This window comes from Microtus ochrogaster, chromosome 5 (genome assembly GCF_000317375.1).
Source record: "Microtus ochrogaster isolate Prairie Vole_2 chromosome 5, MicOch1.0, whole genome shotgun sequence".
NCBI classification, from domain to species: Eukaryota; Metazoa; Chordata; class Mammalia; order Rodentia; family Cricetidae; genus Microtus; species Microtus ochrogaster.
In genome coordinates this window covers 89305563-89328592 of record NC_022012.1, presented here as the reverse complement: position 1 = coordinate 89328592, position 23030 = coordinate 89305563, and the positions used below count along the sequence as shown (strand labels likewise).

General features: G+C 42.2%; 1 protein-coding gene across 7 annotated transcripts in view; it reads left to right on the top strand.

The window, feature by feature from the left end:
• Rbms3 (RNA binding motif single stranded interacting protein 3) overlaps positions 1-23030 on the top strand; it is a 1318100-nt gene that overhangs the window by 543049 nt on the left and 752021 nt on the right. For all 7 annotated transcript variants that reach the window (XM_026779049.1, XM_026779048.1, XM_026779046.1 and 4 more), the window contains exon 2: positions 2869-3042. In XM_026779049.1, the coding sequence (XP_026634850.1) occupies positions 2869-3042 (174 nt within the window). The remainder of the gene's footprint in view (positions 1-2868; positions 3043-23030) is intronic.

The window sequence follows — 23030 nt, the reverse complement described above, 5'->3', positions numbered from 1 at the left end:
CAGTGTGTAAAGGTCCATCAACACATGCCAACATTTAGTGTTGCTGCTCATTTTAATTTTGTCAGTCTGGTTTGAGCTGGTGAAGACCTAGTATATTGTTACAGTGTTGCTTTGCATTTTCCTCCTGACCAGCTTTTTAGTCATCCCAGTGTCTTGTTTTCTTTCCTTTCCTTTCCTTTCCTTTCCTTTCCTTTCCTTTCCTTTCCTTTCCTTTCCTTTCCTTTCCTTTCCTTTCCTTTTCTGTTCTTTTCTTTTTTGTACATTTCCTTTCAGATTGTTAATGGCGGGATACTCTCGTCAATTGACAATGTTTTAAAGCCCTTGTTCTCGTTTCAAAGGAAAAGTATGGACACTTAGTGTTTTATGTAAGATACAAAGACAGAGAGGCAATCGTTTTGTAATAGATACTACACATAGAAGGACCCAGTAATTGCCTTTAAGGCATCAGTTAGCATAAAATTAGAAGGGAAAGAGGGGTCAAGAGACATTAACATGCTGAAAAACGTACTGAACATTTGTCAGCTCGGAGAAACACTGTAAAGGCCTGCATGCAGAAAGTCCGACTATAGTGTCGTGCTGTGGAGGGTCTGTCAAGGCCGAGGGTGGCAGGCTGTCATTCCATTTCAGCGGTCCTGTTATGAACTGATGGAGTCCTTAACTACAGAGAGCGATGTGGGACTAGAGAGGCCAAAACAGTTTCGGAACTACTGAAACTTTTCAAAAGGATTCAGTGACACCAGTCATTGACACTGGAAAGGAGTCAACAATGCTAAGACTTCCAAGCAGTTGGTTTCAAAATGTATCTGTGATGTTTTTGAAAAGCTGGTTATGGGAGAGAGAAAGGTTTAAAGTACAGCAGTTAACCCACTGAATTTTGTGTGTGATAATTTAAATTTTGGTTTCCTTTAGGTGATCAACAGTTTTATATCCTATCCAGCAGATAGTTTACAACTGGGGGTTGGAATTTAAGAGAAAGTAAACTACATAACTGCTCTCCAGTTGTGTGTGTATGTGTGTGTACGTATTCATACATGTGTACACCCCCGCGCACACACACAGAGATAAGAGAAATGACACCAGAAAAGAGACACAGCTTGAGTGTGAAAGTTCCAACAGATGGGGAACAGAATATGAAGAAGTACGACCACCCTGCCTGCCCTGTGGTCACTGAGAGAATGACCACCATTACTGAACTAGGAGAGGAGGGCTGCTACCAACTTCCCTGTATAGGGTCAGGGGGCAGGAAGTGAAGCTGTTTTGGAGCCAAGGGAAGTTTAGAGTAGGATCCTTTCTCGGCATCTAGTTTTTTTTTTTCTTTTTTTATGGGTAATGTCTTTATTTTTCTTTACCATTTTCTTTCTTATTTATTTTTTTTCCTTTTTCTTTTATATTTATTTATTTATTAAAGATTTCTGCCTCCTCCCTGCCACCGCCTCCCATTTCCCTCCCCCTCCCTTGATTGTGGGAGCCTAGGCAGTTTGTATGCTCACCTTACTAGACCTGGATGGAGGTGGGTGGTCCTTGAACTTCCCACAGGGCAGGGAACCCTGATTGCTCTCCGGGCACCTAGCTTTTATGTGGGTCTAGAAATCTAAACACAGGTCCCCATGCTTGTGTGGTAAGCCGTTTACTGACTAAGCCATCGCTCAGTCCCTGGGTAAATACGCCTTATGAATGTGTCTGCATTTCTTATTGAACTTTGACCTCTGTGGACCACACAGGTGGTTATTATGACAGTGGGTGAGGGGCATGGTGTTTTGTGGTTCTGTAGTTTAAATGGATTCATTCATCTCTGGATTAAGATTTCATTCTTCCTTTTAAAGGACTGACTTGCTCTCCAGGCCTAGTTATCCCAAGGTGCTTAGACATATCCTCAAAAAAATTGTTAATCTAGGTATCTGATATCAGAACCTAGCCCACCGGGAACTCGGGATCTCAGATGCAAGCTTCTTCCCCACTGGATTTACAGACTATAATAGCAATATGATTAGCACATTTTCCCTGTGATTGAGTTGGCAAGCGCCATGGATTTATAAATAGAATTTATTGTGGAAGCCACTCTGCTGCTGGGGTAAGTGGTTCTCACAATCTGATGACAGAGAATGCTCTCTGAAAAGAAGCCATTATATACCTCCTGTGCTGTGGCCATCCGAGGACAAAGGAGATAACAAGGGACTTTTGTTTTCCATATATTTTACCCCGTATGTCATTGTGATCAGCCATCTTGGCATCTGGGAAATTAATATTTTACCACTCTTCCACTTTCAGTGACATGGGTCGAGCAAGTTAAACATAAATGGCCATATCAAGCCCTGCACCATGTTGCTATCTCGAGGCGGTTTGATAGCGAGCTACTGGAGTGTGCCCAGACTTCTGCTGGTGTCTCCCCGAGAGAGCAATAGACCCACGAAATATGAAGGCCACTTAGAGTTTGGCAGCAATCTGTGTTTTAGTCTGATCCTCCTAATCAAATTCTGGTTTACCACATGAGAATGAGACTCACGGTGGCTTCCAAGGTGACCGCTGTGCTGAAGGTCATTTATGTAATGGAAGGTAAGGTTGTCGCTATCCCCACCAAAGCATTACTCGTTTCTAAAGGACGGAGTTGCACGTTGTAGCTAGGGGGAAAACGGTTTTGAAGCAATCAGTGTCAATGAGGTTCTGTGCTTGGCAATCCAGGCAAAACTTTTATATAGGGGGGGAAAGCTTTAATCTCAATCAGAAGAGTAGCCAATGTCTTTTCCACTGCCAGCAGCCATTTCCAAGGCGAGCTGAGTTGTCCTCCCTGTCCGCCCAGAAGAATGCATGAGGCTGGAGAGCTGGTGTGCACAGAGCTGTCCTTACACCACTTCTCTTACTTCTCCACAGTCTAACTCCACAGTGAGAGCCTATCCAACGAGCAAGTCACGAGTGACCATGAGCCCTGGCTTCAGCTCCCAATGGAGCAGCAGCCAACCTGCCTGGAACACATACTCCTTCCCAAGAGCGAGCTTGCACTATCAGTCTCATGCCAGCTACACCTACTGCACTGGGCACCCTGCGGTAAGTACCCCACCTCTCTGTATTTGGATGCTCCGCGCAGTTATATTCCAAGTTGGTCTTTCTGTGAGATGGGCTGTGTTCCTACAGATATACTGCTCTTGAGTAGAGTAAGTGGGCGATGGGAATGTCTTAAAGCAGTTAGAGGGTAAATGTTTGGATGACCTCTGCTGACAGCTGACATTTTATTCGGAGTTGCTCCTAGGTGGTACAGATTACCACGGTATTCAGATTGGTGTGCTGGGGAGATTGAGTGTGTGGCTATTTCTGGTTTGATTCTTCTGGCTTCCTCTTGGCTGTTGATTAAGAATCTAGTTGGTCACTGTTGTGCTAGGAGGAAAAGAGTCTTAAAATGAGAGAAAAGTTAGAAGATCCTGGACACTCGCACTTTCCTTTCTGGTCTTTTTGATATATTTGTAGAAATGTAAACAGAAATATTTTGCAGCTACCATGACATAGAACTCTAGTTGTTGGTATAAGTGACTTAAAGGGCAGGGAAAATAAATCCTAGTCATGGAAAAGAAAACTCATGGAATCTGAGAACCTTCTAGAATAAGGAGCCTGTTTTTGCTGCCCTGTCTTTCATGTGATTTAATTGAACCATGGTAAGGTTTCTGTGTTACTGCAAACTGCATTGTGTGTCCTTGAAAAAGCATGTGGTGGCTGTTCACTGGGGGGGAGGGGGTGGTCTCTGGTGACCTCTAGAGGGCTGAACACAGTTCTGGGTAGGGCTCATAAGGCATCCTCTGGCTGGTCAGCCCAGGTTGGGATCTACAGCCGTTTAAAGATTGATTGGAGATTCCCATTCCTTACCACCCGGTCACCACTTCATGAACTTATAAAATATGTGGAGCTTCTAAATTGAAGCAATGTGTGGTAAGGACGCACGAGAGACGTCTCAGGTAATTTGTTCAAACCGAGAATTCGTATGAATTACTTGGTTCGAAGGCAATGTGGAACTAACTGTCATGTAAGTTGCAGGGAGCTCTTGACTCGGGAGTAGACTTGTGGTGTCTGGTTAACACATGAAAGGCTCTATGCACCAGAGGATGGAAGGCAGCTCTGTTAATCCAGTGCTCTTACAGCTCAGTTCCCAGCACTGCATACACCAGTCATGGTGGTGCACAGCTGTGATTCAGACACCTGGGATGTGGTGGCAGGAGGTCATCCTGAACTATAAGTAGTTATATGAATAAATGAATTATTCAATAAATAAATAAGAATATATGTGTGAGGACAGTTTTAGGCATTTTTAAATAGCTTGTAAGAAGATTGTCAATAACTGTTCTTATTCTTTCATCAAAATCAGCATTATTATTCATTTATAATTATTCACTATTATTATGTTCTTCCTGTCTAAAGAATGCTACTGCTTACACACACACACACACACACACACACACACACACACACACACACACACAAAGGTAAAAGAAGCAAATGAATAAGAACAGTATTTAGCAGTGGTAAATCCAATGCAGAGACTCACTCTAGATTGATGTGTTGGAAAACAAGTGGGCGCTACTTTGAGATTAGGTGGGCAGGTAAGTCATTCTCCGGACTCCAGGTAAGTGACAAGGATGGGTGTCAGTGCTGAGCTCAGGAGAAAGAGAAAGCCAAGCAGGAGAGAGTTCACATGAAGGAGCCTGAAGAGAGGAGGAGAATAGAAGGAAGGTAAGGTCAGAGAGAAAGGGGGAAGCCACATTGGTTAGGGTTACCGTTGCTGCGATGAAACACCATGACCAAAAGTAAGCTGGGGAGAAACGGGTTTATTTCGCTTACACTTCTATATCATATATGATATATCTATATGATATATATATCATAGAAGTGTCAGGGAAGGAACTTAGGACAGGGACTTGAAGACAGGAGCTGATGCAGAGGCCATGGAGGGGTGCTGCTTACTGGTTTGCTCCTCATGGCTTGCCCAGATTTTTTATAGAACTCAGGACCACCAATCCGGGGCTGGCACCAACCACAATGGGCTGGGCCCTCCCCCATCAATCTAATTAAGAAAATACCCTACAACTGCATCTCATGGAGGTGTTTGCTCAGTTGAGGTTTCCTCTCTTCAGATGGCGCTAGGTTCTGTCAAGCTGATATAAAACTGGCCAGCACGCACAGAAAGCGGTGCTTCGTCAATCTAGACGAGAAGATTATACCTAAGGGTGGTGGAAAACCACTAAAGTGTTTGTGCAGTTGTACACGTATGAGCAATTGCACGTAAGTGTGAATATGTATGGAGGCCAGGATAAACTCAGTTGTCACTCCTCAGGGACCATCGCCTTGATTTGGGGCAGAGTTTCTCACTGGACCCTGACGAGTTAGCTAGGCTGGCAGGCCAGTGAGGCCCAAGTGTCTGCCTGTCTCCTCCTCGTCAGGGCTGGGGTTACAAGCAAGCCCCACCATCCTCAGGGTTTTCCACGTGTGCTGGGATTACACTCAGATCCTCGGGATGGCACAGCAGGCGCTTCACGCACTGAGCCTTCTCTGCAGCCCCATTAAAATATTTTAAGAAACAGTTGCTGTACATCATTAGAGAGAGCAGTAAGGAATCAGAGTCAAATTAGACCTTTCCCATGCACATGTGTGTCACTGGGAGACAAGAGGGACTTTTTCCTAGCCCTGGATTCATGTGGTGCTCAAAATAAAAGCAAAATAATAATAAAATCTGCATATATCTTACATAAGCATTTGTCTAGTAGCCAGTTTCGTGTTTACTATGTCTGATTAAGTTCTCCCTTCAGTCATTACTTTTCAAACCAAAATAAGACAAATCATAACTTAATAAAGTATTTCTGTTCGTATTCTTATTGGCCTCAAGGTCATCAGAAGTAGCTGAAATTTATTGCACATTTAATATTTTCCAAGTGCTGAGCCCTCTTACATATGTCATATATACTCTTTTGCCAAAGTAGTTCAAGGAAATAGTTATTATCGTTATCATCATCATTTTTAAGGTTAGTGTAATTTCAGAAAGGTTAAGTTTCTTGCCCCAAGTTGCACAGCTCCTGGTGGGCCAGAGATGCAAAGATGCGCTATGTAACTTTCTCCAGCTTTCGTCCGTAGCTGATTCCCTGCATTGTCTTTTATCACAGTATCTCGGTGCCTTCGTCTACACTCGAGAATAATGACATGTTTGGATCCCAGCTCTAGCTCTTTCTAATCACTTAATTTCAGTGTGCATGTGACTCCTTAGAGGAACCTTTGTAGTTGTAGAATTCTGCATTTTTACATCTGGGGGCAGGGTTGAAAACTAAGTGTTACTCTGTCTTCTGAACTATATGGTAAATTACGGGTTGTCTAGCCACTTTCTGTTGCCTTAATCCCAGCAACTGCTGCTGCTTTTGGTTAGACCGCAGAGAGTAGAGGGAGGCAGGAGGTGGAAGGAAAATAGAAGTAGGAGATTAAAACATTCTGAGAAGAACCATGAGTATTAGATTTCCGAGTTCAAGGACACTCTAAGGATTAGCTTTGATGCTTACTTGACATCCTCCCTTTAATCCAGCATTTAAACTCTCTCTCAAATTGCCATCCCCTGCTTGATCAGATGACATTAGACTCTTGACTCCGAGATCAGCACTCACGTAACACTCCTGCTGGTTTGCGAAAAGAACTTTCCCGTCTGAAAGGAAGTCAGTGGTTCAGTACCGGGAGACTGCAAGCTGGGTTAGGATGACCCCGCTGGAAGGCACCGATGATATCGTAATTTTCACACGGATCCATTTTGCATGCTGAAATACTAGAATATTTGGGGCTGCAGAAAAGTGAGAAGAGATCCCATAGTTTCCACGCAGCCTAGGGACCACGGAGGTTTTGTGGTTTCAAGTCACAGGACTGGAATCTTGTCTGCATGGATTCTCAGAGATTTTCTTTAGTCGTGTTATTTAGTGGCCTTTCGTGGGGCCACAGTTGCTCTGCCTACCTCATGAAACCCTTGACTTTTTATAGAACTCACCAAGCTGATTAAAATAGCCCCAGGTCTCTAATTCCTGGGGTTTCTGCAGTGCTAGCCCACATGGTGTGTGTATGCTCAACCCAGTGATTCAACAGACTTTCTTTGACCTCTGTTTCCATGCTACAGGGGAATCCTGGTTTCCCAGGAGCATCGAGTTAGTAACATGAAATCGATAGCCTTATTAACATCTCAGGATTTCATAGCCTCAACCTGACCAAATATTTTCTCAGAGCCCTTCTTCATTTGACTGTGGTAATTTCCCATGACTGATGAAACGAACCACCACAGATATGGGGGGGGGGGGGGACTCAAAATACCATGCATTCTCCAACAGTTCTGAAGGTCAGAAGTTTAAAATGAGTCTCTCTGAGCCAAAATCAAGGAGTCAGTGGGGAGGTACTCTTTGAAGAGCCTTCAAGAGGCTGTAGGAAAAGGGTGGCTTGCTTTTCTAATGCTGGCGATACATTCTCTGTGGCTCGTGGGCCGTCTCTGGTCATTGAGACCAGCAATACAGCATCTTCAAACCTCCATCTCTCCATCTTCCCATTGAGCTCTGTCTGGTATCTCATCACTCCCCTTTCCAAAAAAGGGTGCTTTGGGAGAAGGGGGGTGAGAGTTCACCCAAATAATCCAGGAGAGTCTCCCCAAACATAGGTTCCTAACCAACTCAGCTCACAAACTTCTCTTTGTCATAGAAAGGAGGCATTTGTTTCAGGGTCTAAGGATCAGATAACGAACAACTTGGTTTACTGAGCCTGTCATAATACCAATATTCAGTCCCTGAAAGGCTAACTTCTGAGACATTTGTTGAGTTCTAGGGTTTCCTGAAGGTTGTTGGTAATGAAAGAAGATTGCTGGTTAGTTTGAAATGTTCTTGACACAATTTAGGATCACCAGGGAACACAGCCTGGATCAGGGATTCCCTGGGTCAGAGCGGCCTGAGGGGAATTGTCATGGTTGTTAACTGACCCATCCTGAATGTGGGCAACACCATATCATGGGCTGGACTCTGAGACATTTGAACATAGAAAGCCAGCCAAGAGCTCGGGTGCAGCAAGCAAAGGAATCTGGGTACATTTGTTTTTCTCTGCTCTTGATTGGAGGTCATGTCATGTGACTAGTTGCTTTGGGTTGGTTCCCACCTCAGCTTCTAAGGAAGCATCATAATGGGAATGAGAAGCCAAATAAACCCTTACTTCCCTTTGAAGCTTGTGCCCGGGTGTTTTATCACAGCTACAGGAACCAAAGCAGGACACAGAGTTCTTCAGTGATGGATGGACATGTCTACCCCATAGTGTTTCCAAATGATGCAAATTCACAAATAGGAGATGGATTTTTCCCCTGAAACCCAGTTTTCCTGTTTGTAAAATTGAGGCAGATGGGTGGTAGCTACCTACTTAAGAACCCCTTTAAGATCGTCTTTAAAATGTTGCTGAGATGCTGGCTTTCTCACACAGTCATTAAAAGTGAATTATTCGAAATAGCCAGGTTTAGAAGACATACTTCATATTTCTCCTCCTCTAGTCCTTTGCCACCTCCCAAAAGAAAAGCACATTCCTTGGACATAAATCTTCCTGTGGTCCATCTCCTCGGGGTATAAAATTGCCCCAGGAGAGCAGCAACAAAGGGGATGCCTCGTGTCATGATTTATTAGGCTCTGGGAACCAGTGGGCTTCCTGTCTTCCAGTGCATGTATGGATCTCAGGGGAGAACAATGGTGTGGTTACAGCCTGGAACATTCATTTTTGTCTTTGCAATGATTTAAACCTACAACGAGAACCAAAAAGTTTAGAGAGGGCACACAATTTGTTCTTTAAGACCCTTCTGGGATATCCAATAGAAGTGGTCATTTTCCCCAAGTTTCTGCTTTCACATCCTGGGTGCCTCCAGCCCTGCCCAGCTGCTCCAGAGACGAAGATTAAACACATCGGCATCTCCTTCCTAGAATACCATATTAAAGACTTAAATTGTTTTCTTCCAGCAAGATCTTCTCCATGACTAAATGTACAGAGCACGTCCTATCATGGTTGCCATCATTTGAGGGTAGAATAAGATGCTTCATTAGTTAAGTAGGATTGTTTTGTTTCTGGTATTGGAATGTCCAACTAACAGTGGTTTAAAAAAAAATATAATTGCAGAGGCAGAGAGATCTCTGTGAGTTCAAGGTCAGCCTGCTCTACAGAGCAAGTGCCAGGATGGGCTCCAAAGTGACACAGAGAAACCCTGTCTTGAAAAAACCATGCACACATGCATATATATATGTGTGTGTGTATATACATATATATACACACATACATATACATATACACATATGAAAATACTATGTATGTATGTGTGTATGTGTATATATATATGTGCACACACACACACACACACACATATATATGATTGCATATTTGCTGTCTTACTAAAAAACTAGGTGTAGGGGTATGGTGTGTGTTGGCATTTGACCAGATGACTGTAATAAGGTCACTCACTCCAGAAGCTTCCACACTTGGTGATACTGCCTGACCAGGAAGTGATATCTGAATATCCTCTTAGACCTTTCTGATCTTTGGGGTTCTGTTCTGTTGAACACAGTCCAGTAGATGGATTGGGAAGGTCATTCAGTTGCCAGCGGTTGTCCCAAGAAGCTTGGTTTCTGCACTTCCCCTCGGGACCCTCCTGTTTCAGATCTGGTCACTGTATTGGGAGGAAGTCCAAGCCACCTGGGGAGACCACCATGGGGTTCTCTGGGCAGCAGCAGCAGTTCAACATAGCTTTTGAGGCCTGGATCGTGGGTCCAGAAACTGTCAGGCCTAATTCCGTTCTTCAGCTGTGATCCCTAGTGTTTGTATTGAGCGATCAAAAGCACATTGGTATGCTTTGATGTCTTTATGTATCTGCTATACTTTTTTGCTTTGTGAGTGCCAGGAAGTACGCATGTGCACCCACACGCACGCACCCACACATACTCAGACACAACACACACACACACACACACACACACACACACACACACACACATACAGTGTGGGGAAAGCAAGGGGGAGAACTTATAGTTCTAAAATGCCCTTTTAAAAATCACAGTGACTTAAATTTGATAAAAAGATGAAAACCTCTACACTCCTATTCCATTTCATCTATAAAAGAGTTTGACGACACAATTTGTATATTTATATTATGAATCCTTTAACACATTATTTTTTTGCTACTGCTATTGCTAATACTTTCATATTTTGGTATTTTTGTTTTCTATTTATTTTTTAATTCTGCATTTGTGCATGTTTTTCTGTGTGTATGTGTGTGCTGTGCTCACAAAGTGAGAAGAGGGCACTGCATCTCATGTGGCTGGGGTTGCAGGTGGCTGTGAGTCACACAGGCCCTGAACTCTGGTCCTCTGAAAGAGCAGTGAACAATCATAACCACTGAGCTTTCTCCAGCCCCAACATTCGTGCCTTCTAACCCTCATACTAAAGAGAAGTGATTCAAACACTGTCCGAACACTAAATTCTGAGTTTGACTGTGTACTTACTTTTACTAGTAAGTTTTACAGTTTAAAAAAAATCTAATTACCATGTTTACTTTTCAGCTTAGAAAACTTTTTTCATACAAGAGACTTCTGGTATTTATGGCATCCCTCGGTTACAGCTTCTCCCTCAGTTACAGCTTCTTTTCCTCAGTTACAGCTTCTCCTGCAGTTACAGCTTCTCTCTCAGTTACAACTTTCCTAGAAAGGACTTACTGTCTCTTCATTCATGGATGTCAGCTTTCCCAGACAGCAGTCTCAATTTTTCCCCAACTTGTGTAGATTCTGCTGAGAAATACACTGTTAATCTTGCTAAAATGCCTGTTTATCACCTGCTTCTTTGCTCTGAATTTTAACATATTCTTTTTGTTCCTGACCATTGGTGAGTGTTTGTCTTGGGTAGTTTCATTTAGACTTAAGGAAACCTTGACCTTCTTACACCTGAATATTCTGTATCTAAATTTAAAATGTTTTCTTCTACTATATTATCAAATAAATGTTCACCTATATCCTCCTTAAACTTCTATAGCTCAAACCTTTGCTTTTTTTTTTAAGTGTATTTTCCCTGTAATCCCAGAAGCTTCTTCAGTTTGTATTCTGCTTTGTTTCTTGGTGTATTGATTCCTTTAACTAACTGTTTATAACAACATAGCTATATTCTATACAAACAAACTCATAAAGAGAAACATTTTGTTTACCACATAAGCCTGGGTGTTTCAGTCCAAGATTAATTGGCTGCACAGCTTTGGGTATCTGATGAGGAAACTAGCCAACAATTGAATTGAGAATTTAAACAAGATCGTGAGTCAGGAAACAAGGAGAGACTCGTAGGCTGGTGTCTCCCAGGCATCTTCAAGTCACACCCCTCGTGATGCAGGGACCTCCCACTAGTCCCTATCTCTAGAAGTTTGACTGTGTGGTGATAGCACCATGGTGGAGTCCAAGTCACACACATCTTAGTGGGACTCTAATCCAAATCACAGCAGCCCTCCTCTTGTTTAGAAAATTAATGGCTACCTCACAATACAAAATGCACGCTGTCCACCACCAGATGTCCCAAAATCTTAACTGCTCCAGCATCACTTCAAAGTCAGAAACCCAAGGTCTCCTTCAGGACTCATGGCACTTCTTAACTGTCCCTTAAAAGTCAAAGAGAGAGTTGCATACTTCCAAGTTGCAGGAATAGGCTGGGCACAGGTGAATTATTCCTGTCTTAAAAGGTAAGAACAGGGGACTGATGATGAATTGACCCAGGGCAATATTGACGCCAACAGAACAAGTACTAAAGCTTCCATCTCCTCACCTGGCATCCAGGTCACACCCACACCGTGGTAGAAAGTGGGCTTCTAAGGACTTTGGCGGTCCCGTCTATAAGACTTTGCTATTTGTAGTCTTACACAGATGTTCTCTTGGCCATATTTTGCTCGGTACCTGTAGCGTTTTTTTAGCTACCATTGCACACTATTGGCACCTCTACATCTCCTGAATCCTAAATGTGACTTTACTATCGAAGTTTCATTCTGTATCACTCATTGAACACTGCTTGCAGGAATTCTGACCACTTTGCATATTGCCTGAACTACATAGACTTTCCTTTGAAATCTTGGTGGAGGCTCCCATGACTCCATATCTAAAATTTATTCTCCATACGTGCCAAGCTATCATCACTATGACAGTTCTAAGTTTCGCATTAGTATGAACTATACCAGAATCTAGACCTCCTTGCATCATGGGCATAACAGCTTTGCAGAGCTTTGCCGTGTGAAATTTGGAAAGGGGATCTATCCTAAGGCAGGCCTGGGACTCTTCTGGAAACTTTTCCATGGAAACTCGTCGAATGCACTGTGATCCTAGGGACTTTGCAAATTTCTGAGATGCTCTAAATATTTGTATTTATTTGTTTGTTTATTCATTTTGTGTGTTTATGTGTGTGCCTACATGTTTATGTGTCCACAGAGGCCAGAAGAGGATGTCATATCCCCTGGAACTGGCCTTACAGATGGTTGTGAGCAGTCATGTGGGTGCTGGAAATAGAACCTAGGTCCTCTGGAAGAGCAGCAAATACTCTAAACCATTGAACCCTCTCTCCAGCCCCCCTTAAGACATATTATTGTCTCATTTCAAACCATGTAGCCTCTAACAGCCATATTGTCCTTGAAGCATGATGATTTTCCAAGTATTTCAGCTCTGCTCCCTTTTCTTCCTGATTGTCCCTGTAAATCCGGCTGAAAGTAGCCATCAACACCCATGCACTGCTTCCATGAAATGTTCTTCACCATGAAAACCAGCCAACCAGCTGCAAATTCATCAGCCCATGAAACAGCAGGGCAAGGACAAAATACACTAAAATTCTTGACATCAAAGTGAAGATGTAAGCGCCTCTGCCGTTCCCAACAGGATGGGTTGCCTGCTTGCATCTGAAACCTTACTGGCATCACCTCATTGCCTACTTTCCCATCATCAGCTCCCTTTGCATCTGCCTCCTGCGAATGTTGGGATCACAGGCATGCACCACCATACCCCAGATCAGAGAGCAATTTTAGGAATCATGTGCTAAAGTCTGATTCCTGCTTATATCACAATATTTAAAGCTAAGCTTGTATCAGCTGCGATATTTAGCCATATGGCTCGCTTGTCGATTCCTGTTTGTACAGAGCTCAAGAAGAAGCATCAAGTATTCCTATCCTAAGATCTCATCCTCCGTTTGCATAATCCTTCAGGGGCTAAGACTTGCTTTGCAAAAGTGTGTTTGCTTCCAGTCTATGCTTTTGTAGTTGTGTGTATTCACAGAGCCTCCCTAGAGTGGCTGAGTTCCAGCCATGACCTCTCAGCTCCTTTCAACCTTGAGTAAGGCTGTGTCTTCATGCAGTATGCACACATTGAGTTCATGCTATATTCCCGACAGTATACCAAATGAGAGCAAGTATCTTAGTTAGGGTTTCTACTGCTGTGAAGAGATACCATGACCATGACAACCCTTACAAAGTAAAACATTTAACTGGGTCTTGTTTATGGTTTTAGAAGTTTAACCCATTATTGTCATAGGAGGAAGCAAGGCAGCATGCAGGCAGACATGGTACTGGAGAGGTAGCGAGAGTTCTATACCTTGATCCACAAGGAGCAGGAAGTGAACTGTATCTCATATTGGGTGTAACTTGAGCATATGAGACCTCAGAGCCCACCCCCCCCCATACAGTGCCACACTTGCTACAACAAGGTCACACCTACCCCAACAAGGCTATATCTCCTAATAGTGTCACTCGCTATAGGCTAAGCATTCAAATATATTAGGCTATTCCCTTTCAAACCACCACTGCTTGAATGGAAGAAACAGGAAGGGGAAATACGAGGACCATAATAAGAGTACATATATTCATGTTTCACAGAAGCTGCTGGGGAAAAGTAGGTGGAAACAATGGATACTTTATGGGACCAAGGTCTGAAGTGCTTCTCTGTGTGAGTGAGCCTTTGAGACATTAGAACATGGGGAGCTGATTAATGCCCTGGCTGCATGTGGGCACTTCAGAATTGACTTGGGTGGAGACTGTGTCAGAAGCATAGGCAGTGACTATCTCAGAGTCAAGTTCCTCCCTTCTAAAGATGGGAAAGTGTGGACTACTTCATGAGGTCCTTCTGTAAATTCAATGAGATGGGCTAAGGCTGTTCAGCCAGGGTTATGCCTTATAAGTTACCTAGTAGGTAGAAGTTACACTGAACTATCAGGAATTATTTTTAACTCAGGTCATCACAGAAGTTCACAAGCTCCTAGCTGGTACCACTTTGGAGTTTCTTCTCTCTCCTGAGATTGTCTTCCCACAGTTTGACGTCATGGTGTCTCAGTTGCTATGTTTTACTTCCCTTGGTTACCACCCAGCCACAGTTTCCATGGTCTTCCCTCTCAGCCGCCATTCTGTTTCCCCTTGGATATGTAGCCTGGAAGTATATCATTCAGATTGAAACCTTCTAAAAGACTTGGTCACCTCTCTAGCCTCAGGAGTCTGTGCTTCATGGAACTCTGTGCTTTGATATTGTCTGTTGTTCTATTCCAACTCAGATAGCCTGCATTTTGTTTGTTTATTTGGTTGGTTGATCAATTGGCTTGCTGGGCAATTACTTTGTTACTAGCTAGCAGGTTAGTCAAACGGTTGGTTGCTAGTGTTTTAAGGCAGTGTCTAAACTGTAGCCCTGGCTGTCTTTAGCCAAGGATGACTTTAACTCCTGATCCTTCTGCCTCTGTCTCTCAGGTTTTGGGATTATAGGTATGTGACACTCACTCAACTAATTTTAAAAGGAACAATAAATGCCAGAATTTTTTTAATTGGGCTGAATGGGTAATTGAGCAAAGAAAGGTACTTATCACCGCACCTTGTGAACTTAGTTTAATTCCTGGGATCTAAATGGTAGAAAAGGAGAAGGAGATCCATCATGTTGTCTTATGACCTCCACATGCAAACTGTAACATTCATGTTCCTGGGTACACAAAGACATGCACATACAAGAAAACCTTTAAACTGATTAAGCAAACAGCCCATTAAATAGGACAGTTTGAAATTATCAACCATAGAGAAATGCATTCTTTTCTATGATTTTTAGATGACTCCTTAGAATCTTGTTAAGATTTGTGATGAAATTGAGGGTAAGATTAAATTCTCTTCATAGTGAGGAACCAAACACATGAGACGAATTCAAAGATTTAAGGAAGAGGCAACAGCACTGGTACAGAAGGCACAGGCTAGAGAAGGGTTCTGGCTCGTCACTCCTGCTGTGCCAGATGCTGGCACTCTCATAGTGCTGTTACCAGTTCTCTGTGGCCTGGGAGTGTGGTATCGAGACACAGTCCTATTCAAATGCGTGTTTGAAGGGAACAGTGACTGTGCGTGCATGTGCTCTGATCATCCCCTTTGGAGAAGCATAGTGATTTATTAGCTTAACATGTTGCTGATCAGCTCCCTCCACCCCTTTTAGGAAAGGCACATATTATTGATCCACTTATAAAAGGACTTTCGGTGTGGTCTCATGAGACCACGCTTAGCAGCAATCACAGACCACGCTTAGCAGCAATCACAGGCTGTGAAGTTGAATGACATCATCATATCAATTCAGCTCTTTGAGGCAACTCTGTGATCCCTCAAAGGTGAAGACTAAGGCTTCTCCTCCCGCTTCAACTACAAAACCAACGCAAGTTCTGTTGGGACATTGAAACTTTGCAAATATATGCTAAAATTAAATTGAAAGCCTAATTTATGCCTTTGGTCAGGAAGGACAGTTGTTTGTCTTTCCAGGTATTTTTGATTATGAAGATATATTCTTTAAAAAAATCCATAATTATAAGAATCCATAATTATTTTTAAATGAGATGTATATTTAAACCTTAATTCAGTGGGTGGCCCTTCTTGCTTTATTTTTGGGAAGTGTTTTGAGGAAGACTGGTGAGAAACTACAGCCAGTACTGAGCAAACTCAGTATTTGGTAACAGAGACGGTTGGCCACTCAGGAACTCATGGGCAGGTAGCGCATACAGGATGGACAAAGTGACAGTTTGTGCCCACATGAGGATGGAACAAAGATGAGGTGTAACAGGCCTCTCATTCAGTATGCAACTTAAGATATGAAAAATGTTTACTTCAGGGGCCTGGGGAGATGGATCAATAAATGAAGTATGTGTTTTGCAAGCCTGAAGCCCTGTGTTCAATCCCTAGGACTTATGTAACAAAAAGCCAGGTACAGGCTTATAGCTAGTACTAGGGATATAGCTTGTCCCTAGGGCTCACTGGGATACTTGAAGCCTATTCTGTTTACCGTTCTGGAACTTTCTTTTACTCAACAACATATATAAACATTGTTCCCTTGCTATAAATATAGCATATGCTTTCTTTTCAATTTTTACATAAACTATAATAATATAGTTTTTTTGTTGAAATAGATCATTATTCCCTTATTTAGGCCCATTGAGACTATATCCAATTATCTTTTGCTTTTACAATAACATTAGTTTTGTGTGTGTGTGTGTGTGTGTGTGTGTATCAAATTCCTGTATATGTGTATGTGTGTGTATATGTTCATATTCCTACATATTTGTGAAAGTTTCCTTAGGATTTTTCTAGAAAAGTAGAACTACTCTAACTGATGGTATCTTCAGATTTAATCTTGTGTATGTTATGTGTGTACGTGTGTATGTATGAGTTCACATGTGCATGTTCACATATGAATAAGTATATATGTATGTGAAAATATATGTCTAGGCATGTTCATGCATTTGAAGATCAGAGGTTGACACTGACTGTTTTCCTCAATTGCATTTCCACCTTACGTATTAAATCCATGTCTAACTCATGCCCAGATCTCATTAGCTAGCTGGATTGCCCCAAGGGACCCTGTCTCCACCTCTATGACGTTAAGATTACTAGCTATCCACCAGGTCTACTTCACAGTCATGTGGATGCTAAGGATTCAGACTCTGGTATCCACACTTGAAAAGCAACTGTTTACCATCTGATCAATCCTTCACTTAAAGTTTCTACTGGAGAGTCTGAATTGGCACTGATATGGACAGGAAGGCTGAACTGGCACTGATGTAGACTGGAAGGCTGAACTGGCACTGATGTAGATTGGAAGGCTGAATTGGCATTGATATGGACTGGGAGGCTGAATTGGCACAAAATCTACCTCATCACTCTGGCCCAATTCAGACTCCAGCATACAATTCCACTTTTGCAAGTTTGGGTAAGCATACTATTCTATTGTTGTCCTAATGTTTTATATTTTTATGTGTATGAGTGATTGGCCTTCTTGTATGTCTGTGCATCACATGCATGTAATGCCCATTGAGGTCAGAAGAGGGCACTGGATCCCCTGAAGTTCACCTTACAAATGGTTGTAAGCTGCTATGTGGGTGCTGGGAACCAAACCCAGGTAGGTACTCTGCAAGAGCAGTAAGGGATCTTAATGACTGGGTCGTCTCTCCAACCCCACTATTTTATTGTCTTGATTTGTGCTTCTCCTACTATTGAATAGAACAAAATTTCCTTCACAGATCTTTCTACCATTGAATAGGTTCTTTTATTCAACAACAGACATAACTATCTCTTCTGTGCTAGAAAACTAATATATGTCTCCCTCCAAAGTTTGGCATCAAAATAATACGGTTTTATGAAGAAATATTAAACTTCCCATACTGAGGACGATTTTTATCTTCGGCTGAATTTTGTTTTTGTAATGACAGGCTTGTTGCTTGTGCCCCTGGATGAAGGCCAGATAGTATTAGAAAAAGAGTAGCAGACATGTTCTCCATTTTCTAAGGCTGTATTTTATCATAGAAGCCATAGAATTAAGAACATGGTGTCTGAAAACTGGCGATTTTGTAGCTGTTTATACTTTGCCTTTAGAAAATTAAAAATGTAACCATGCTAATAAACAAATAAGGCTTTTTATTTGAAAACAACTTTGTGACCAGACATCTTTTAGTTTGTGTGTTTCAAAATATGATTTAAAAAAGAAACACTTTCATCAACGTTTTCTTGTCCGACCTATTATATATTTATAAAAATTTTATGTCAGCAGATGCCAGATTAAATAAAATATAATGAAATATTTATCTACTTGTTGCTATAAACATGTTTAAATGTGTTTCATAGATTTAAGTTGCTAGTATCTTGTCAGGGCAATAAGATTTGATGAAAATATTTTAAAATATTGGTGCCAGAAGATTACCATTGTATAAATAAAACCCTAGAAAATTGCCGAATTCAGCCAAGAGGGATCTTTATGGAAAAAGTACGTGGATGCCTGAAGTTTCCTGGTGATGGAATCGTAGAATATTCAGTAGAAATTCAAACCTTGATGCTTGCCTGTTTATCTCTTTGGTGTGGCTTATTAAAAAAAACAATAATTCGGTTGTGTAGCTGGTAGGGTGGCTCCATGGGTAAGTGTATTCTGTACCAAGTGAGATCGGATCCCTAGTACCGAAGTAAAAGCTGAGGGTGGGTACTGCATCTGAGATTTGGGATCACATCTGTGATTCAGGACTGCATCTGAGAGCTGGACTGTATCTGAGTGCCCCAGTGGGGAAACAGACAGAAGGATTTCTCAGGGTTCACTGGCCAGCCACCCTGGACAACCAGTAAACTCCAGGTTCAAGGAGAAACTCAAACTATAAAGAGTGATAAGGGAGATACCTGGTGCAAACCGTGGGCCTCCACACGCATGTGCACACACATGTGTGCACACACATGCCCATACATGTGAGCAGAACATACATACATACATGCACGCACACATGTGAAGTTCTAAAAGTGGCTTGACATTTTCAGGCCTCAGGACAAAATCAGAGAAATCAGATGTCAGTCCCTTTGGCAGTGGCTCAGAACTGAAGAAAGGTCACCTCAGTAGCTCTGACCTGCACTATTTCTGGCAGAAGAGATTCTTAGAGGAGTTCCCAGATCTCTTGGTTCAGACAGACCCCAAATAAGGACCTTTTTGAAGGAATCTGCTGTAGGACTAAGTATGTCTACTCAAAACCACCTAAGCAAAATATTCTTTTAGTTAGCCCATTTTTTGCTTTATTGACATTTAACATATAGGAGAACATAGACCTTTTTATATATAATATATAGAATTATTATAACCTGTTCCTGCTTCTTAAATTGAGACAATGAGGCTTGGAAATTGTTTAAATTGTGTTTATAATTGAGGCCTAAGGATGGGTGAAGTAAATTCTGCAGGGCCTTCTAGATTACTTAGCAAGATAGTTCATTCAAAGTCTAATAAGGATGACTTAGGAATTTATTCATTAAAATGCATAGCATGGGACTGCAGAGATCAATTGGTGAACGGATTGTATTGCAAGCATGGGGACCTGAATTCAATCCCCAGAACCCACCCCCCAAACAAAACAACAAAGCAAAACAAAAAAACCCAGGCATGGTGGAACATGCTTATAATCCCAGCAGGAAAGAGAGAGGCAGGAGGATCCCAGGACTCGCTGGCTGGCCAGCACAGACTGCTTAGTGAGTTCTTGGCACTCTCATAAAGACAAAAACAAAAACAAACAAACAAACAAAAAAAGACCCTGCATCCAGGTATGGGGACCTGAGTTGTTTAAAGAAATAGCTTTCCATGGCCATGGCCAGGACTTGCTGACTCGCGCAGGGGCGCAGCAGCCCTAGCTTGAACGTGGGCAGGGCCTGTTTAGTGCCCTGACACCGGCCTTGCCTTCATGCTAAGGTAGTATTTAGAGATTTACCTTGTAGTAACATTGCTTTGGAGTGGTGCTCAACACTGCTATCCATGGCCATTAACATTTATGGCACAATTCATTCAGGCTTTTATGAGTCCTTCACACTCCCTTTATGAACCCAAACAAAAAATGACAGTGCTGGGAACGGGAATGCCATGCACAAAAACCCTTTTGCTTTCTTTTATCATATTAATATTCGCTAAACTTCTCAAAGCCAGGAGAGTGGGTTGTTGAATCTCAAGCACTCTACCCCCTAATGGACTTTCTTATCCCAGAGTGATACTGGCTTTTTCTGACATGCTTTGGGAGAATATAATTCAGGCATAAAGATTTGATGTGCTATAATACATAGTACCACCAATGGGACTGTTTTACCGTCTAACCCATCCCAATCCCATATTAATTGTGAAGAAGAGGAGGAGGAGGAAGAGGAACAAACAAACAGGCAATCAAACTTGTTTCTTGCTCAAGTGAAATCATCTGTGTTTAGAAACTTTTCTGAATAATGACTACTGATTTCATCAGGGTGTCCACTGCAAGGACCCCTTCCTCCCACCCAACAGGAGAGGGGAGTAAAAGACACCCTAGAACAGGTCTCTGTCGATCTAGCCTTGGAACAGCGCACATCACAGCCACCACCTTGCATTTCGGGATCTCAGCATGTGGGTATGCTGGCTGCAAAGGATGCTGGGAAATGCAGTAAAATATAGGAAGGGGACCTGCTTGTTCGTCCCAGCCACCCAGAACCAAAATAATCGCACAGAAATTGTATTAATTAAAACACTGCTTGGCCCATTAGCTCTATCTTCTTATTGGCTAACTGTTGTATTAATTTAACCCATTTCTATTAATTTGTATATCACCACGTGGCAGTGGTTTACCGGCAAAGATTCCAACAGACATCTGTCTCAGTTGGAGATCTATGGCTTATCCCTCTGCCTCTTCTTCCCAGCATTCCATTTAGTTTTCCCCACTTAGCTCTGTTCCCCTAAAGCTCTGCTATAGGCCCAAAGCAGTTCCTCTATTAACCAACGAAAACAACACATAGACAGAAGGACCTCCTACACCAGTAAAAGATGCGGGTTTCACAAGTGCAAAGTCAACCTCTGTGCTTGCTGTACCTACATCCAGCCAGAAGGAGGTACTGTTTGGGTGTAGCCAGACAGACAATGGATGGGTAAGAGCGCTGCTATTGGGACATCCTGAAAGGAAACAATGCGGAGTTATGGATTCTGAGTGAGTGGCAGATAGAAGGGAGACTCTGGCAAGGATCCTGAGAAGCAGCATTTCAAGTGAGAAGAAACTGATCTCACACCTGGATGAAGGTCAATCATGCAATGACCAGAGAAGAACTTTCTAGATAGAAAACAAATAGCAGGCAACAAACAGGCTCATTGTGCTCATGGGGTTAAAAGAATGTATGACTGGCCAGAGCTGACTGACTGGGTTCCAAAGAGGAGTGCGTGAAGAGAGGAAGAAACAGGTACTGAGGACAACTGGAGACACCCCCCAGGCCTCCCATCCCCTGTGCCACCATGGCCACCACTACCACCACCATTGTCACTAATTTTGAGTACAGGATTATTTGTGCTTAGGCTGTGCCAATTTGAAAAAAACCAACCCGCACACATTCCGTATTTTTTTTTTAAGAGAACCAAAGGGTTTTGGATGTTGTAACTTCGATTCACCATGTATAGCCTCTTGAACTTCCGCCTTCTCTGTTACATCTTACCAGGGTGACTGCAATGAGAAAATAATGCAGGGTTCAAGAGCCGAAATCGGTGCCTCAATTTGGGCAGTTTCATTTGTCTGTTGATTCTGCGAAAAATCCTTTGTAAATCTTGGCCTGGTTTTCTTCTCTGAAAATTACAAGATGGATGAAATATTTAATAAATTCTTAATGCCTTATTAATGGGAACCTGCTAACATGATTGAAATCGAACTGTTATAATTGAATCTAGAGCTCATCAATTTTCTCTTAAAGGGAAGTTTCGTCTTGCTTGCATGATTCTGTCTATCCTACGCTCTTCTATCGTGCTTGGATTAGCCTGAATCAAGCTGTTTCTCATTTTGCTTCCTTTAAAGTTGCCCCTATTACTTTTCTAGGATCGAGGCACGACTTTTTAAGTGAACTACGGACAAAGTCATGGAATTGTTTTCATCTCTATCCTTCAGCTAATGGCAGCAGCATTCACTTCTTCATCCCTGCCTTTGCTGCTCCAGACTTCTCTCCCCATAGTGTTCTGTCCTCCATGAAAGTGCACCCTTACGGGTTCCGTGGACTTGCTATGCTTCCCAACTCTGAGTCAGCTGGTGCCAGTTCCCAATTCCAGGAATGAGGAGTATTGTTTGATATCCTCTTAATTTTGAATTATTCACAGTATCTCTTCCCCTGGCAAATTCTCCCTTGCTCTGTCCTTCTGTATGGAAGCATTGCCTCAAGTCCAAGGATGCTTCTTACACTCTTGCTGTTGCATGGATTTATTTTCTAGAGAGAATGTGTTTTGAATAACAAACCACTTGTAATGCATTTTTAAAAAGGTCATTCTATATTCATTCATTCATTCATTCATTCATTTTTCTTCAGGAAACTATCGTGTACCACTTGATGTTCCAAGAGGCTAGGTTACAGAGATCAACAAAGTATAAAGACTCAAGGAGTTCTGAATTGAGCAGTATTAGACACCTCTAGATCGTTAGGATTTACAATCCTAATGTGCAGGTGTCAGGACAGTGTCATGGGATCTTGGAAAGTTAAGAGTTAGATGATACCCATGGAGAAAGGCATCATAACAGACTCAACAGCAAGGAAGAGGCCTAGTGCATCTGTGCCATAGAAAGTTGGTGCCAATGAATTCATGTCTGTCTTCTAATTAATTCTTCTAGGAGTTCTGTGGTATTTTGGATTCTTGCCATCTGCAAACTCACGTGCTAGTTCCACTGAGAACATGTTTCTGACCTTGAGTAGCGTAGCCACCATTAAGACAGCAAAGAGGTTTCATTTCTTATACTGCGTGATTGAGAGCAGTACTCTGCAGTGGTATATGACTGCACTGTAAGATCACATGTAGCTTCATCATAAGATCTGTGATCAACTACTGATGTCTTGTATGGCGAGTAGGAAGAGGTAGGGATATGTGCCCCATGTATGTACTCTCTTTATTCTGGTCTTGAGATTAAATTAGTAAGTTATCCCAATCTTTGTCAAAAAAAATGAATTACTAAAAGAAAATACACACCTTGAAAATTAGATTGTCATTTTACGAGTATTTCCCCTCACTAAACATAAA